Source organism: Lepisma saccharinum, chromosome 26 (genome assembly GCF_977018435.1).
Source record: "Lepisma saccharinum chromosome 26, izLepSacc3.1, whole genome shotgun sequence".
In the NCBI taxonomy this organism is placed as follows: Eukaryota; Metazoa; Arthropoda; class Insecta; order Zygentoma; family Lepismatidae; genus Lepisma; species Lepisma saccharinum.
In genome coordinates, this window is record NC_139254.1 from 25,526,491 (window position 1) to 25,544,796 (window position 18,306).

Genomic DNA, 18,306 nt, shown 5'->3' on the forward strand with positions numbered 1-18,306 from the left:
AAAGAGTATTCAAGAAGTGTGTACTGACTTCCTGCAGCTTTTTCAGCAGGATCCTCTTCTGAAACCAACACTTTTGCATTGGGAATATAAACTCTTTCCCCAGGGAGCATAAGGGAAAAGGAAATATGAGGCTCAGTCAATAAATAATGAGACAGAGGCTATTTTACAGTACTTACGTAACGAACCTCAGAAGTATTTTTCACCACTGTTTAGGCATTTATCCCATTGTGACACCAGTTGCAAAATGGCATGCTCGTAGAACTCCTTTGGCTGCTGTTGGAACCAATTGTGCACGCACTCCTTGACAGCATCGTCCAATTGAAACCGTTGTCGCCGCAGTGCTTTTTTGAGCTCACCGAAGATGTGCAAGTCACACGGGAACAGATCTGGACTGTAGGAGGGGTGGCTCAGGACTTTCAACCTGAATTTTTTCAGACATTCCTTTGTTGTATTGGCTGTGTGTGGTTTAGTGTTGTCGTGCAATAGGACGACACCACGAGAGAGGCGACTGGTACATTTCGATTTGATTGCCTTCCTGAGCTTTGTTAACGTTTCACAATACCGCTGGGCGTTGACCGTAGCTCCATGTTTCAGGAAGTCAACTAGGAGCGGTCCCTTGCGATCGAAGAAGAACGAAAGCATGACCATGCCGCCACTAGTGTGGAGGGTCTTGAACTTTTTTGGTTTAGGGGATTCTGCATGCATTGCCGTTTCAACTTGGGCTCAAATTGGTGGCACCAACTTTCGTCGCCGGTAACAATTGCTGAGAGGAGATCATCCCCACCGTCGTCATAATGCTCCAGCGATTGAAGAGACATGTCCATGGGACAGGCCTCTTGTCCATGCGACAGGCCTCTTATTCTGGTGTCAACTGATGCGGGACCATTGAGCACACACTTTACGGAACTTCAACATGAAAAACTCAATATGCTGACCAAGGCAGAAATTTATTTTATTATAAAACATAAACTAAATGTAACGTTTCAACCTTCTAGCAAGGTCTTCTTCAGACTATGTACCAAGTACAGTCACAGACACTGTCAGCTTGTAATGAATACATTGACTTTCAATGGAATCGTTACAATCCGTCAGTGTCCGTGACTGTACTAATGTAACAAGGTACAAGAACAGGACGATATATATACACATACACAAAAATACTCCCCTCCAGACTATTAGAAAGTTGTTCTGGAACATTCTAGCGGGTGGTTTTCCCTTGTCAACTTTACTTTTATTTCAAAGTGAATGTGGTTGGACTCTCTATCTCATGCTCTATTTCCTTCATTCTTCTTCCTTCTTCTCTCCTCTTTCTCTCTTGTCCTTTCCACTCTTTCTATCATCAGCCCCCATTCCAGTTCATTGTGTCTCCTTCATCTTTCTTCTCTATTTTCTTGGCCCCTTTCCATTTTCTCACTAGCATTCTCTTCTCCCTTCCTATCTGCTTAGCCTCATCCCACTCTATGTCATGTCCTGTTTCTCTCGTGTGTTTAATATCACAACTTCAATGTGTCCTTGATGATTGTGTGGACCGTACCATGACTAAGCCGCACTGTCCACTCCGCGTGTCGTCCCCAAGCAACATGCGTCCTTCGTGAAGATGTTTGTTCCACTCCTGCACTCCCTTGCCCGGGACATACAGTACCCCCCATATATTATTTCCATTCGTCGATGGATTTCACGATCCCCTACACCTTCCACTGTCAAGAAGCGCACAACACCCCGCTGCTCCTCTTTGGATGCCTGCATTACGCGTCACAGTCAAACACGGAATGACTGGACACACCCGCTGCTCGGTTAGCAGCCTTTGCGCATACCTTGCCAGACACATAATGCCATCTAGAGGGGAAAACGCACGCGAATCAGTTTCGTCAACCTGCACCTCCATTTCGGGCCCTTCGACCCATTTCTAATTACCATAGTTTTTGTGTAATATCCTCTGCCTCATTATTTATTGACTGAACCTAATACATCGAAAATTGTCCCATAGAACGTGCTGGTATATTATCCCTTGTCATGAGAATGATGGTCCACACACTGAGCTTTGAGTAACTAATGGTTTGCATCACACAAGAGTGTCTTAAATTCATTTTAAGTTGTCAGTAAATACTAATAAAACTACTTCAAAGTAGTTATTACTTTTGTTTATTATTATAGGGCAATGGGTTTTTGTAGCCACTCTGTACAATGACATTTTCACAGAATGGATAAAATGACATATATTTTTCATTTATACTAAGTGGCGAAATAATGCAAATGTATTATTTCATGTGCTTTGCAAAATATACCACATATCCTATGAGGAACTCTTTGAAAATTGCAAATTTTCTATGTGAATTTAGTGTGTTCAAGAACAGTTTGGTAAAAGTATTGTTTTGTGGACAGTAGTCAGAATTCTCTCACTTACAGAAAGATGGAGAGGAATGTGACTGTAACCATACACAGATGTATCGTATTCGCTATATGTATGTTCACACTTTTATTTTTGCAACACTGCAAACCATTCGGAATTTCCTGAAATTCCATTTTGGTGGTTAAAATAACATGCTAAACACATTATTCATTTGTACTAATTCCCAATAATGAAAATTTAGCATTTTATATGAGTTGATCTTTGGAAGACTTTTGTAACAATACGACTAGAAATTACAGTTCTCATATATTGATTGTTTTCCTTGCAGGTGATAGGGCTTTTGGATGTTTTCAGTCCGTCAAGCAGTTTGGAAGATTTCCAGGATGTGTGAGTTACATTTTCTTAGTTTAATATTAGGTGTTACCATATTCAGTGTAAGCATATACAGATATATATTAATACTCTTTGAAATTTCTTGCACAATTATGATAATAATAATAATAATTAGGGCTGAGCCAATACCACTTTGAGTCAATTCCGATACTTGTACCAATTCTCACCGATACCATTACCGGTGCTTGAAAATTGTAACAATTAACCTTTAGCCGACTGACTGTCAAAATTACGACTGCCACATGTAACCTAACCTAACCTAACCTCTTAACATTCAATTTCGTGAGAAGTATGCTATACACTCTATTTCAGTTCTGTGGCACAAAAGTCAGTTTACCCATACACAAATTCAAGTTTATACACAAAATTCAAGTATACATACAAAATTCAAGTAGGTACACAAAATTACAGTTTCAGTGGTTTTGCTCAAAGTGTCCTCCATTGTTTGCAATACATTGTGTGCAACGATCAACAACAGAATTGCAAATCCGATGCAGTAAACTTGTATCATTGTTGATGACATGAAACACATTGATAATTGAGTCTTTCAGTGCATCCAAATCTGCCGGTGATGATGAGTATACCATATCCTTAACAATTCCCCATAAAGCAAAATCACATGGCGTCAAATCATAAGAATGTGCAGGCCAATCAATGATACCACGGTGTCCTATCCACTCTTCAAATGCGTCATCTAAAAAAAAATCAAACGTCACATACATAATGTGGAGGAACTCCATCTTGCTGCAATACAAAACAGTGATCTGAATAAGTGGGGTTGTTTTCAAGTTCAACTAACAGGCGCATTTAGCACCTGTTCCATAATTGCATGTGGATTTCTATCAGACCAGTAGACACAATTATGATGATTCACAAGGCCGTTAAGTTTGAACTGGGCCTCATCCGTCGACAAAAGAATAACGAGTGCACTGTTGCCAGTGTCACATGACAATATTACCAAATGTATACCTAAAAATATTACTTAGCACAAGAAGCACATACACTATTGTAATACTATTATCAATGTGCTTTTTGGGTAAACTGACTTTTCCGTCACCCTGTATATAATGAAGGTATGATATACTTGAATTACAAAACCTGCCTCCGATGGCGCAGTGGTAGCGTCGTTGCCCTATAATCAAGGGGTCCCGAGTTCGATACCTGGTGGAGGCATATAGTGGTTCGGATCCCACTTTAAACTCTAGGTCCAGTCCCAATTAGCCTTACTGTGCATAAAGTGGACTTAAAACACCAAATCAACCAACCAACAAAACAATATATCTATTAACAAGCGAAGTTTGAAAAAGTCCTTTGTTTCCCTTTATTTGCCTTTGTCACCACCATATTATTATGGGATAGGTTTGTAAAAGTGGCTGTATATTCAAAACTTCTGCATCTTTTTTTAAAAAAATAAATTCTACAAGCACTCCTCCCCACTGCATCTTTTTGAACAATATAAATTCTAAATGTAAGAATGAGTAATGTAACGCTTTTGCGTGGGGTTCCTAATAACTAAGAACTTAACACTAACTCTTCAACTAAAAGGCATTGTTTCTTGTCATGACATATGTTTATTATCTTAGACCTACACTATAGTACCTAAGTACTGATTGCTAGCTTCATGGCCATATCCTGATTATAGCTAATAGACAAGTTCTAAGTGGAGAGACCACTTAGTAAAAATGGGTCTTACCCTCTAAGATAGCAGCGGCGTCAGGCAGGGCGGCCTCTCGTCGTCACACAAGCCGGCAGGACACAGACCCCGAACCTCGTTTTGCAAGAAGTATATATTCACAATACGACCTTGTCTTCGTCCTCAACCCAGCTCCTAGTGCTCCCAACCTTGTGGCTATTTTCGTAATCTGTCCATTTGGCCTTGCTGGCCCTGACGGAGGTTTTCTTGTGGTTAGGAGGCCTTGAGGCCTGTTGTCAGGGCCAAGGTCTTGGCCTTGTTTATTTTTACTAAACCACCTCAACTTCCAGTTGGTCGCCTTTACGGTAACCTTGCCCTTGACTAAGAAGAGGGGGGGAGGAAGGGCCTTGTCTTTATCACACGCGTCAAGGATGAGACAAGTGTATGTGACGTAAGTCCTTACTTCCTGCTTGAGTTCTGTTTTTTACACTTCCTTAGTGGCAACGCCCTTTTATGCAGCACAATGAGCTGTACGTTACATAACGCCCCTCCTTATCTTAGATGGCCCCCATCTAAGCTAAGTATTGACATGCCCTGTATATAATGTATGTGGCAGTCAAAGCTAAGATTAAAATTGAGAATATATATATATATGGATATCATGGATATGGCCTTTGAAGTACTAGCTATATTTGATATAATTACAATAATATATTGGCCTTTTGTCTGGCTAGTAATGTCCTTTAGATAGGTATCACTTTTCACTTCACTTATGGTAGTTCTTGCGCGAATGTCTCTTGGATGCAGTGCTCAGGTCATTGTTGTTGTTCTCAGCCGAAGGGAAGAATGTGGTGCTCCGTAGTTGAGTCCATCAAGTTGAAGATTCTTATAGAGTCAGGGAAGTCCTCTCAGGGATGACTTGTCCCGGGCCCTGGTCATCTTGGAGAATAAAGATGTCCATACTCTGAAACTTATGTGTCATTAGAAAAGTGAAATTTATTCTAGAATACTTTCATAAATGGGACATTTCGGTGCTTCATAAGATGGAGCTCTCATGGTATTTGTTTTCATGCCCATCGGAACAGAGGTAGGTTTCAATGGCTTCGATTTTCTGCAATGGACCTTGTATAGGATCCATGCTATGATAAGGAAGACTATACCAGTCATAATGCTCAACCAGGCATGAGTAGGGACTAGTGATATTGGGTCTCCATTCAAGTGTTGTGTCTGATGACTGACCATGGTGCATGCAGGTTTGTCAATTAATTCGGTTGTACATTCATAGTTAGTGATGTTTGTGGATTGATAATTTATCCAGTGGATAGGAATAAAATTAGAGATTTGTGCTCTTGACTGATTGGGTAAAATGCAAGGAAATTGTGCTTGATAACACCTAGAAAAGACGCAGAGTGTACATTGACAACCAAGTTGTACAACTAATGTGCCATAGGGAGAGTTCCTCTTGAAGCTAAATAAGATGCTTTCACATTTCACGTTGATCTCTTCATCCATTGGTGAGAGTACTAAATAAGTGGAAACATTTAGTAATACAGGTAGATTAACCATCGAGTCAGTGTGACAGTGTAGGGGACAGTTTCGTACGACAGAAGGTACATTCTCGCTAATAATTGATCTAACACATTGGTGTTCTGTAGTAACTACATTCCTAATCGGAGAGATGAAGCATAACGTGTCTGTGGTTAAGGTACATAAATGATCGAAATAGGTTTGATCGATTTCATCGAAAATAACTGTATCCTTTACTATTTGCACTTGACATATTTGATCGTTATGCTGGAAGGGCAGGGGTTTTAGATCAAATATCCTAATTCTGGAACGTCGTTGGATTAGCGGTACTTTCAATGCAATGAGGGCATATGTGGGCCCAATAGTGCATTCGAGTATAGGTGTGTTGTAATACTGTCCGAGGTTATCAGAAGGTATGGCTAGAGTATAGTTATAATTCCGTAATTTACTGGTGAGAGCTTGAATATGTTGTAACAGAATGTGAAATGGTAACAGAGCAGGATGAATCTTCCTATTCTGACAAGCGGAAATTAACATAGTTAGCATTTGGGGATGAATGTTTAGTGCAAGCTCCTTAATATCTATCCAGTCACCGGCAGGGAATTGCCGTATTCTGGTTTGGATTCTGTTGATATCTGGATCTTTCAGGAAAAGTGAGCGAATGTGAGTTTTGGAAGCTAAGAAATAACTCCACCCTTGTAATGCGGGATCAGTAGCAATCGTGGTATTTCCTAAAGAAAAGGGTAAATTTTCCCAATCAACAATCTCAGTAAAGGCTGCATTGTACTGTAAACGGTACAGCAGAGGAACAGAAGTTGTATATAAGATAGGGGGATCTATTTCTGTCATATAAATTCCCGGGGTGACAAAGGTTTTCATTGATAAGCCATTAATTGGTATAATTGAATGTACTAAGATTGTCAGCATGGCTAGTCATGCTGTCATGCTCATGTGTATCGGGTTATGCGCTGGTGTGAACGTACGTGGTAGAGGTCGTGGTGTTTTGGGGGTTTTGGGTGTCAGTTGCACCTTGTCATTATGAAATAGTACACTTGTAGAAGCAGTTGGGGCTTTCTGATTAGGTTTGTGTTGGCAACAACTTTCCTTATATCTCTTGATTATCCAAATTAAAAACACAAGAACTAATATTAAAATCATTATAACTATTGAGTAATCAATGATTGTATGGAATACTTCCTGTGAGGGTTCCAGTGCTTCTGAGGGTTGGACTTGTTTTAAAGCAATTAACTGTGTGGCCAATAAGCGATATTTGTATATCAACCATGCTGTGATTAGAGTGAGTGCTACATTCCAAATTAGACTAAACGAAATTTTGGAAAGGTTTCCCTTATATATGTCGGTGTCTAAATCGTCTAAATCGTCAATTAATTCATTATTTTCCTCAGGCGGTTCTGTTTGAGTTGTTATCTTTAGAAATGGTATTTTTGTGGGCCACTTTGCGTCTAGGCAGTCGTTGAAATGGTTAAACTCGGCTGCCTTACTACCAGAAAATAATACATCTATTTTCATCGTCGGTATTTTGCCCCACGAGGCTGGCAGAATATGATAACTATGCAGCTCGTCGCTCGTTTCACTAGAGCAGGGGAAAGTTCTAGGAATATGAGTTTCGTCTGTAATTGACAATGAGCAATTACATGGCAGAGTGACTTCCAAAGCTCCGGGTTCAGTTTTGTAAGTGTCGATTATGATGTCATTGCCGTTGCATTCTCCTTTAATCTTGGGCGGTGGGTTGGTGATTACGTAATGATCCTGCGATACTTCCGTCACGATTACGTTACTTCCTTCGTAACATTGATACATGCAATGGCCAGCTAACTCACTAATAGTCGCTCCTTGGCGGATCTTTTGTGCACAAGAAGAACCTAAAGTGGCATCGTGACCGAATCGAGGTAAGTAACACATTGGCGAATTGTGTGGGTCGCAGGTGGCCAAAAAGGTCCCTGACAGGAGTCGAACCGAAGTTGAACTTGTTGCCGAGTATAATGGCGGATGGATAATGTTGCAAGTGCTATTTAGCCAACGAAATGGAACCGTAAGAAATTCTTCTAGGATAGGGTTTTCACCTATTTTCGTGATCGGAATTTTTAATGTGACTACTACTTGTTTAGGTGAAAACAAGCAATGAGCTAATGGCACTGTATAGTATTTCATTAGATTAGTAGTAGGTATAGCTAACTGATATCCCTTTACTGCTAAGGTGAATTTTAGTTGTTTCAGGTCTCGTTTTAATGTTTGAGGTCTGATTAGATATAACGGAATTTTGTTTGCGAAACATGACGTTCTTAATTCTCGTATCTCGGAATTAATCATAGAGCTTAACAAGAGCTGATGCAATAATAGAGATCTTAAAGCCATTATATTCAAGTTTTGAGTCGTCCTATTGGTGATTTTGGCCATTTCTGTCAATTTATTTCCAAAACTAGTTTTTAGTAAATTTACTTGAGTTTCAACAGTAATCAGCGTGTCGTTTGTCTGTTGAATTAAATTACGAATTTGCGTTTTTAATAAGTGTACTTTCTGATGTTCATTTTTGAGACTAGACGTGACCTTATGTATTTCAGCGTTAAGAGTGTGTTCATTCACCAAAAGTTCATGGAATTGGTTCTCACTCAAAATACCGCAGCACCAGTTAGCAAAGTTTCCAATGAAATTTAGTCCAAGTCCACGTTTAGCCCTGGAATACTCCTCAGGAGGTGGAGGAAATTCAACATATGTATTATTCAAATGAACACTAAATAAGTGTTGAAATTCACTTACCATTTTGTCCAAGGAATGAAATATTTCTACCTCGTGGTTTGTTTCCAAGTAATTTACCTTATCCTTTTTAGCGAAGTTCATCATAGAATAGTCAACAATATCTTGGTCGGGTAGAGACTCCATGTAGGTAAGGGGGACGCTTCCTTCATAGAGGATGACCTTGGGTAGTTGGCGCCAGTAAGCTCCAGGCATGAGCCTAATGGTTGGGATGGTCCAAACATCATCCAAAAATAAAATTAGGTATACCAAAAGCATCTTGAATATCTGAAACTAGAGATAGCATAAGTGCCCATACTATACACTTATATATCTCCCCTGGGAATTATTGCTTCGACCCGAAGCAATTAAAACACGTAACATAAGTTGTGACCTAGACAATAGCCAGACATTGTAGGGTTGAAGGAAAGCATGTTGAAAATGCTATGGGTTGTAAATGAACGCTAAACGACACTCGGTTGCAAAACTAAACAACAATAACTAATAATATTATTAATACTAATAATAATAATAATAATAATACTCAGAAGAATATATGATAATATTGGTACGAGACATTACAATAGTGGCAAAGGTTGAACACCTACAGTAATAACTTTGCCAATAATAATAACAATATAATAATAATAATAAAAATAATAATGAGAAAAAAATATGTATAGGTAGATATAATATGAGTACTTCAGCAAGGTCGAATAAGACCGCGAACATAACCAGCTGTACAAATACTCATATGTATATACACAATAAATGAACTACGGTTCGTATAAGCCTACCCTAGCTTCAAGGTAGACAGGCCAGTAATGCAATGACCCGTTTGTAGTATCGAGGCAGGTATGAAGAGTCCATAGATCTCCTGCCACCTGAACAATGGACCCAATGTAATTCCGTAGCTCTATAGCTCTCTCTTCGAGCCAGGTTGTCCGTGACTCGGAAGTCACCAGTCTACGTAGACCCTCACGTAGGAATGTAATAATGTCATGGACAACATAAAGAAAAGCCGCAGAGTCCCGTGGTAGGACTGCGGGCAGGATATCAATGCCCTCATCTATGTGCACATTTTCCACTGTTACAAAGGCCTGTACGAAATCGATATGCATAAAGGTAAAAATTAATAATTCGATTTCCTCATCATGACCTATTGGCATAAAAGCGTCTTGAATATCCATCATGGTTGGTGAATACAAATGTAAAGGTAAATTGGGAACTTCTGGAAGTATGCCCCGGGCAAATTCATCGTCATTCACAAGAATAGATATATTATCCATTGAGTCATCCGAGATGGACATGTCATCAGGAAAAGCATGCACAAGAACAGTCGAAAGGCTAGTAATAGAATCTTGACTGCTCTCGTCAATGTGAATGGGAACGGTATCAGAATTCATGTTAGTAAGCATATAAATCCAAAGTTTGGAAGGAAACGTTGAACTCACAATCAAAATGGAAGTCCAAGTGATAGAGCTGGTAACATCTAAAAATGAACGTTTGAATACATAAAAGGGAATCCTCAAGAAAGGCGTTCTTTCTCTCTACTGTAACTGCGCAAGCGTTGACAAACTTTATAAATAACAATAGCTCCGAAAAAACTACTTGCTCAGACACGGAGTCTCTAATATTTCCAACACTTGGAATGTCGAAAATTTCTGTGCTCAATCGAAATAACCAATGGTCAACATTAATTGCCATACTGCATCATTAAGACCAAGTTAAATGAAAACGTGATAAAACTTGTGTACCCCCTAAAAAGAAATGTTGTTTATCTACAGGTAAGAATATAATATAGAGATAGGCCTACTAACGTAGACGACGCTTGCTTTGTTGACGCAAAAAAAAACTATTACATATCTATAATCTGTGTTAAAATTGCCTTTCACATTTTTACTTCATGAATGCTTAAGGAAGTTCCGAGAGCAGTAGTTACTCCAAGGGGGAACGTTCTTTTGGCGCCTCTGTAGCTAAGAGGGTATCCAACTGTTGCAAAAGTTGCAATACTTCCGTGTTACTTTTATCGCCGATGCTAATCGGAAAATTCCTATAAATACCAGCTTTCATATGAATGCGTATAAAATTACGGGCAATTTCAGTGCAATCCGTGAAAAATTTGTCGGCCGACTGAGTTTTAAATAACACTGAAAGATATTTGTTAATTGTTTCTACTTTAACTGGTTCAAGAACTCTCGATGGAGAAACGTTTAGCTGCGAAGCTAGTCCTTGAATGATGGATTGAAATTGGGGCCCAGCAGGAGTAATTACTAATTCCAATCCTTCTAGTACGATTTTTCCCAGGTAACCGTTAGACATAGATAAATATATATTAAAAGAGTTAAAATAATAGTAACGATAATGGGTAGATAGAAAGAAAAAAAAAATGCTAAAACAGCGTAAGCGCGATGATTAGCCAACTGGCGTGCTTTCGTGTCTTATGAAGGCGAAGCGTATAGACGCGTAGCGTAAGGCACAAATTAGAACTGTTTTCCTACCTTCCTAAGAAAGTCTGTTAATTATGGCAACTGAAAAGAAAAAAAAAATATATTTTTGTGACTATAATGCATATGGCATGTTATAGTAGATATGTATATCTGTAATTTGGGCTACTATAACCGAATAAAACAAGTTTAAGAAACAATCGTGTGCTATTTTATTCTGGAAGTTTAATAAGAGAATTAGATAGGGAAGTCGACTTGTTTAGATCTTTCTTGTAGAGATAAGATAAGAGGCAGACCGCAACTCGGTTGATAGATAACACGCGGAGCCTGGGATAAGAGCCTATCGCCACGGCACGAGGAAGTTGTCAGGAAGCGAGTTGCATGCATATGTTGTTTGTCTAGACAGTTGAGATCGCTCATTCCTTCTTTCTTCCCTGTGTGGCGATAGCCATAGAAATATCCACTATAAACAGGGGAGGAAAAATAATTGAGAACCAGATACCGCTGTTGTTTCTCCTAAGCGAAATAACAAATATATATATATATTGCCCCTGAAATGAATTTCTCCTGAATGCGATGAAAAGTAGCAACTACTTGCCTGGTAATCAAAAGAACCATGTTCGAAACTAAACCCTTTTTATATAATATATGCGTCTACTATATTTAAATACGTTGTTAATCGGCGTCCCGATTAACCTTGGTGCATAAAATAACCTGCTTTACTGTGAAAGACCTGATCGTGGCCAGTATTGCTTTAAGCGAGAAATGTTCACACGTAGTGTTTTCTTTCCCTTCACTCGTTCCACATCATAAACATTCTTTCCTCTGACATTTGTAATTGAAAATGGACCATCATATTTACGTCGTAATTTGTCGGAAAGTCCTTTTTGTTTTGCAGGCATGTAAACCATAACAAGGTCACCTACAACAAATGATGGTTCTTGACGGTTATTGTCGTACCGATGTTTTGAGTTCTGGTGCCGTTTACTGTGCAGTTCTTTAGCTATATCACGAATGGTTCGAGCATGTTTCCGAAAATTTTCAGAGAATGAGTCTACAGGATTTGAATTCAATCCTATTTCTAGTGGAAAATTTGGTTTACGACCATACATGATTTCGTAGGGAGATAAACCTGATAACCCTTCTAAGGGACTACAGTTGTAAGCATATACTGCAAGATTCAGATAAGACGCCCAGTCTTTCTGATGTTTAGCGGTATATTTACTGAGCATATTAGCAATGCTCCTATTTACGCGTTCTGCTTTTCCATTACACTGAGGGTGATAGCCGCTGGTATTCAGATGTTTGATTTTAAGTTCGTTCAATATATTTTCCACCAAGGCAGCTTGGTAAACAGAACCACGGTCCGTAAGAATAGTGGACACTGGACCATATACTGTAAAAATTTTCTGGACAAAGAAGGTAGCGATTTTCTTTGCAGATAAGCTTCTGAGAGGTTGAGCAACCACCCAAGATGAGAGTGAATCTACAGCAAACAAAATATACTTGTAACCATTGGATGGCGTTATTGGTCCGAATACATCTGAACTCCAAGATTCACAAATATTTCCCATCGGAAGAGGGTGAAGATAACCCTGTTTCATTCCTGATAGTGCGTTTTTCTCTTGACATATCAGGCACGAGCGTACGTAATGTATTACGTCATTTCGCGATGTTCTCCAGTAATATCTTTCATTTACCTTCTGCAAACATTTAGTTTGACCTAAGTGTCCTCCGGTGTACGGTGAGTCATGCACCTCTGTTAGCACATCATGTATCATGTTATCGGGAATTACCAGAAGCTTTCTGCCTGTATTGCGCTTATATAGCACTCCGTTATCTAGTTCGTAATAACGAACAGATAGATGGGATGGGTCGCGTTCTTTTAATTCTATTAGTGCCTTGACTTCTGGATCCTGCATCTGGCGATTTCGTATCATGGTAGCGCGGTCAGTTGACCCAAGATCAACCTGTTGATCTATAGTCTCGACTATATCCCCATGATCAATGAAATCACGTTCCTCGTCTGTTAAAGGAGCTGATGCAGTGCGAGATAGACAGTCCGGCACGCAATTAAGACGTCCTGGACGGTGTCTAATTGAGAACTTAAATTCCGAAAGCCGTATGCTCCAGCGAGCCAAGCGATTGGTGAGGTCCTTAGCTGTTCGTAACCAACAAGCTCCTGCACTATCTACTACTGCTGTGAAGAAAGTGTCTGTCAAGTATTGACGAAAGTGAAGCACAGAGAATACAAGACAGTATACTTCTTTTTCGCAAATACTATAATTAACCTGTGGTCCCGTGAATAATCGTGAACAAAATGAAACTGGCTGGGTTATAGTTTTCTTTTCATTATTTGGATCTCGTGTCACGTGACAGAGCATTGAACCGAAGCCCATTGTTGAAGAATCACAATGTAATTCGATTGGCAATTTGGGATCAAAATGTCGTAGCACAGGGGCGGACGACAAACGTTCTTTCAGTTTGTTAAAAGCTTCGATTTGATGTTCACCCATAAGAAATGGTACACCTTTCTTTGTAAGATCGGTAAGAGGTTTGGCAATTAATGAAAAGCCCTCTATAAACCGACGAAAAAAATTTGCACAACCAAGAAACGATCTAACCTGTTTTAGGTTCGTTGGAACTGGAATTTTCTTAATAGCTGCTACCTTTTTCGGGTCGGTGGCGACTCCGTTTCTTCCTATTACATGTCCTAATATTTCTGTTTCCGCGTAGGCAAAGTGACATTTACTAGGCTTAGCTTTTAAGTTAGCTCGGTCCAGAGCGAGAAACATTTTTTCCAGTCTCTCCAAATGTTGTTCCCAAGTTTCGCTAAATACTATTATGTCATCCAGGAAGACACATAAACTGTTCCATTTAAGACCTGCAAAAACTTTATCTACACACCTTTGAAATGCTGCTGGGGCGTTCGCCAACCCAAAAGGAAGCCGAGTATACTCATATGTTCCAAGAGGGGTCACTAGGGCTGTTTTATGCCTATCTTTCTCTGCAATTTTTAACTGATGGTACGCTGAAAAGAGGTCTAACGTAGATATGTATTTTACTCCACTTAGATAGTGAATGATATCTGCTATAACTGGTAAACAATAGTTTGGAACCTTCATTTTCGAGTTAATCCCGCGAAAATCTACTACCATGCGACAAGAACCGTCTTTTTTCGCTACAAGGATAATAGGTGCTCCATATTCAGACTCAGATTCCTGGATAATACCTAAGGAAAGCATTTTCTTCAATTCCGACTCGATAAAATCACGTTGTTTAGGAGAAACCCTGTATGGAGTGCGCCTAACTGGAATATCATCAGTGAGTGGAATTGTAACTTCATAGGCGTTTGTGACACCAAGTTGTTCCGGCGAGGATGCAAAACAGTGCTTATATTTCTCCAAAATAGTCAGTAATTCGCGTTTTTGTTCGTCCGTGATATCAGATGAAATATCTAAGTCGGTCTCAACGTTGAATTCTTTGTCTTCAAATTTGAAAGAACTTTTCAGGTTTTCATCCTTTATTACATCCACGTGATGATGCATTTCATCCTGACGAGGGGAAGAAGGAAAGATTATTTTTGGCTTGCATAAAATACCAATTACATAATTCTGTGGAAAAGTGACCGGAAAATGATTCATGTTAATGATTGGGATATGAGTCGTTGTGTACGAATTTATTAACAAGCGAGGGACTAAGCAACGATACTGGTCATAGAGACCATTATTCGTTTCAAGGATAAAATCCTCATTGTTGGGAACAGCTGTAGCAAAAGTTATAGTTAATTCCGAATATTCGTATGGCTCCAATACCACCGAATGCGAAGATAAAACTTTTAGCTTGGTTGTGGTGGATGAACATTTCCTGTTTTCCTCCTTGTTCATGTGCGGAAGTTCCTCAAATAGAGTCTTATCTGCTACGTCACTGGAATATGTCATAGCAGTGCTCTTCCTACCCGAAGGGAGGTTATCGTTAATCGCGCTCGGCGCTTCTTCCGTTGTCTTTTCCTTTTGTGTTCTTGAAACGACAGTATGCAAGTTTCGGTCGCGATTAGTCTCGGAAACAAATGCGACGAATTTCTTAGGAGGCATGAAAGTGCTTGGAACCTTTATTGATGCCGTGTTTATACGTTTAGAGTCTTTTTCGGGTGACGATCGTCTAGTCGTGCTTCTGCTTTGGTCGTCTTTCCGTACTAGGGTTCGGATCTCGTTATTCACCATAGGTGTGTACCTTTCCCGAATATAAGGTACAAAGGAAGGTTGTGGTTTACGTAACACTACTCCGGACGAGTTCAAATATCTAACAAAGCAATTAAAGAAGTCTGCGCCTAAAATGATGCGGTCTCGCAACGAAGGATTAGCACAAACCGCTAATGGCATATAAAACTTATGTGGTCCAACCCAAAAATAAAAGTTACATACTGGAGTGTTCCGTGATGCAACTCCTGATAACGTAGACAATGTCACTGAACCTGTTTTCCTAGCAGAAATTTTGAGATGGCGCGGTAACATACCAAAGTGTAATAGGCTACAAGTACTACCAGTGTCTATAAGTGCTGGAATCTTTTTCCTAAAAATATTGACATCTATCATCGGTCTTTTGTTGTAATTCTCGTCACCTAATGAGAAAGAAGAACAATTTTCTGCACGACACGATCGCTCTCTCAGGGGTTTTTGCTTATTTGGGCGAAGGCGACCCCTGTGGCGCATCCCCGTTATGCGTTTGGGTTTCCCGAGTTTCTTGGGAAAGGGGAAGGGGTTCGGGGGCCTCTGTTAGGATTTCGTTCGAAATTCCTATGATTATTTCCTCTAGAATCACGGCCTTGCATTGAAAAAGATCCACGTCCTCGATTGGTGGAATATCTTTCATTTGAAGGATATGAACCCTTATTTGGACAAAAACGCGCATAGTGAAATTTTGATCCACACGAGTAGCAAGCTCGATCATTGTTCTTACTGTTATTGCCGTTATTAGCTCTACCTCGGAAGGAATTAGAAAAACCTCTACCTCTATTGGAACCTCTGTGTGTGTTTGAAACTGGAGGGTTGTTTCGTCTCTCACGGTCAGCGTTTCGAGATTCTTCCATCGTGTGTACATATCTCGTTTCACTTCCCGATCTTCCGTTAAATTCTTTCTGCTTGTCATTTGAACCTTTGACAACCTGTGCGTAAGATCGCGAAGCGATGTCTGCTTGCCGTTTTGCGCGTTCCAAAAGTCGCAAATTAGCCAACAATTCATCTAGTGTTTGTGCTTTCATTGTTACTAACCTTTCTGCGTCTTGTGCTGGCAAGCCATTACAAACAAAATTTATTTTCCCGTCATCATTCATATTGGGATCTGCTCGCTTGCACATTTTTAGCACATCGTAAAAATAATTCTCTATCGACTCGTCGGTTTGTTTCTTTCTTGCAGCTAAATCTAGATAAGCTTGTCCGACCGGTAAAAGTGGTTGAAAAGCCTTAGTCAATGCTTCTTCGACCTGTGGAAACCCTTCTAGACCTTCTAACGTGGCGCGATTCAAATCCCAGTAAGCCAACGCGCTTTTCTTTAAATACGCAGGCAGAAATGTGACCTTTTGCGCATCGGTCCAACCTAAAATGGAAGAAACTCTCTTATATGTGTTGAAAAAGTCTGTTATACTTTCTCCAGGGTCAGCGTTAAAAATATCCGGTTGGATCGACGGAACCCTAGCGTAAGAACACATAGCGGAGTTTGACGTAGGATCTGGCATTTCGAATATATCACTTTCGGTAGGTAGCGGTGTATGTATTGCTTCCTCCGAACAAGCAGGGAGAGGACACGTAACGGTGGCAGTAAGCAGGGGTTTGCGTTCACCAGTCGTCTGTTGACGTGTGAGAACCATTAAACCTACATAATTCCGGACAATGAGCAAAGCGGATACTTCAAGACAAACCAAAGCGGAACCAATACGACAGAAAGCGACAAAAAGAGGAATAACACTTTTGAACCAAAGACCGCCAACAAACCACAAGAGACAACACGGAACCTAGAATCAAAGTATCTAGACAACCAATTTTGGGGTTGGGGGGTTAAAAGGGGTTTAACTGGGATCGGCCCTCTGCTGGATAAAGCAGAGATCGCACCTCCACCAAATGTAACGCTTTTGCGTGGGGTTCCTAATAACTAAGAACTTAACACTAACTCTTCAACTAAAAGGCATTGTTTCTTGTCATGACATATGTTTATTATCTTAGACCTACACTATAGTACCTAAGTACTGATTGCTAGCTTCATGGCCATATCCTGATTATAGCTAATAGACAAGTTCTAAGTGGAGAGACCACTTAGTAAAAATGGGTCTTACCCTCTAAGATAGCAGCGGCGTCAGGCAGGGCGGCCTCTCGTCGTCACACAAGCCGGCAGGACACAGACCCCGAACCTCGTTTTGCAAGAAGTATATATTCACAATACGACCTTGTCTTCGTCCTCAACCCAGCTCCTAGTGCTCCCAACCTTGTGGCTATTTTCGTAATCTGTCCATTTGGCCTTGCTGGCCCTGACGGAGGTTTTCTTGTGGTTAGGAGGCCTTGAGGCCTGTTGTCAGGGCCAAGGTCTTGGCCTTGTTTATTTTTACTAAACCACCTCAACTTCCAGTTGGTCGCCTTTACGGTAACCTTGCCCTTGACTAAGAAGAGGGGGGGAGGAAGGGCCTTGTCTTTATCACACGCGTCAAGGATGAGACAAGTGTATGTGACGTAAGTCCTTACTTCCTGCTTGAGTTCTGTTTTTTACACTTCCTTAGTGGCAACGCCCTTTTATGCAGCACAATGAGCTGTACGTTACAGTAAAAGGCAACATATTAAGTAACATCCGACAATTAAGGGTCCAAGAGGGAATGGGGGGCAAAGGCCCAGAGTTCGAAATTTTCTGTAATTAAGAAAAATTTCCAAACCCAGTAATGTTTGGTATTTTTCAAAGTTGCGGCATGTGCATTACATATCCTTATAGAGAGGTCTTTTGTGGTGCTTCCCTCGAAATTTGGTGTTATCAAGCGTTCATAGAGCAGACGCTAAAAGCTAAATTCTGGACATTGTCACGAAGCAGGAAACTCTGCCACTTTATATAATGTGTTTTTTTTAGTCAAGAAGTATCAGTCTGATTTCAATGAAACTTTGCACACTTATACGAGAGGCGTATCATAAAGAATTACACTTTATTGTTTTAATGCAAAATGAAAT

At 40.1% G+C, this 18,306-nt stretch overlaps 1 protein-coding gene across 3 annotated transcripts in view; it reads left to right on the plus strand.

The window, feature by feature from the left end:
• The window catches only part of LOC145979847 (mitogen-activated protein kinase p38a-like), a 78,674-nt gene that overhangs the window by 21,817 nt on the left and 38,551 nt on the right, over window positions 1-18,306 (plus strand). For all 3 annotated transcript variants that reach the window (XM_083112882.1, XM_083112884.1, XM_083112883.1), the window contains exon 3: window positions 2,679-2,737. In XM_083112882.1, coding sequence (XP_082969008.1) covers window positions 2,679-2,737 — 59 coding nt within the window. The remainder of the gene's footprint in view (window positions 1-2,678; window positions 2,738-18,306) is intronic.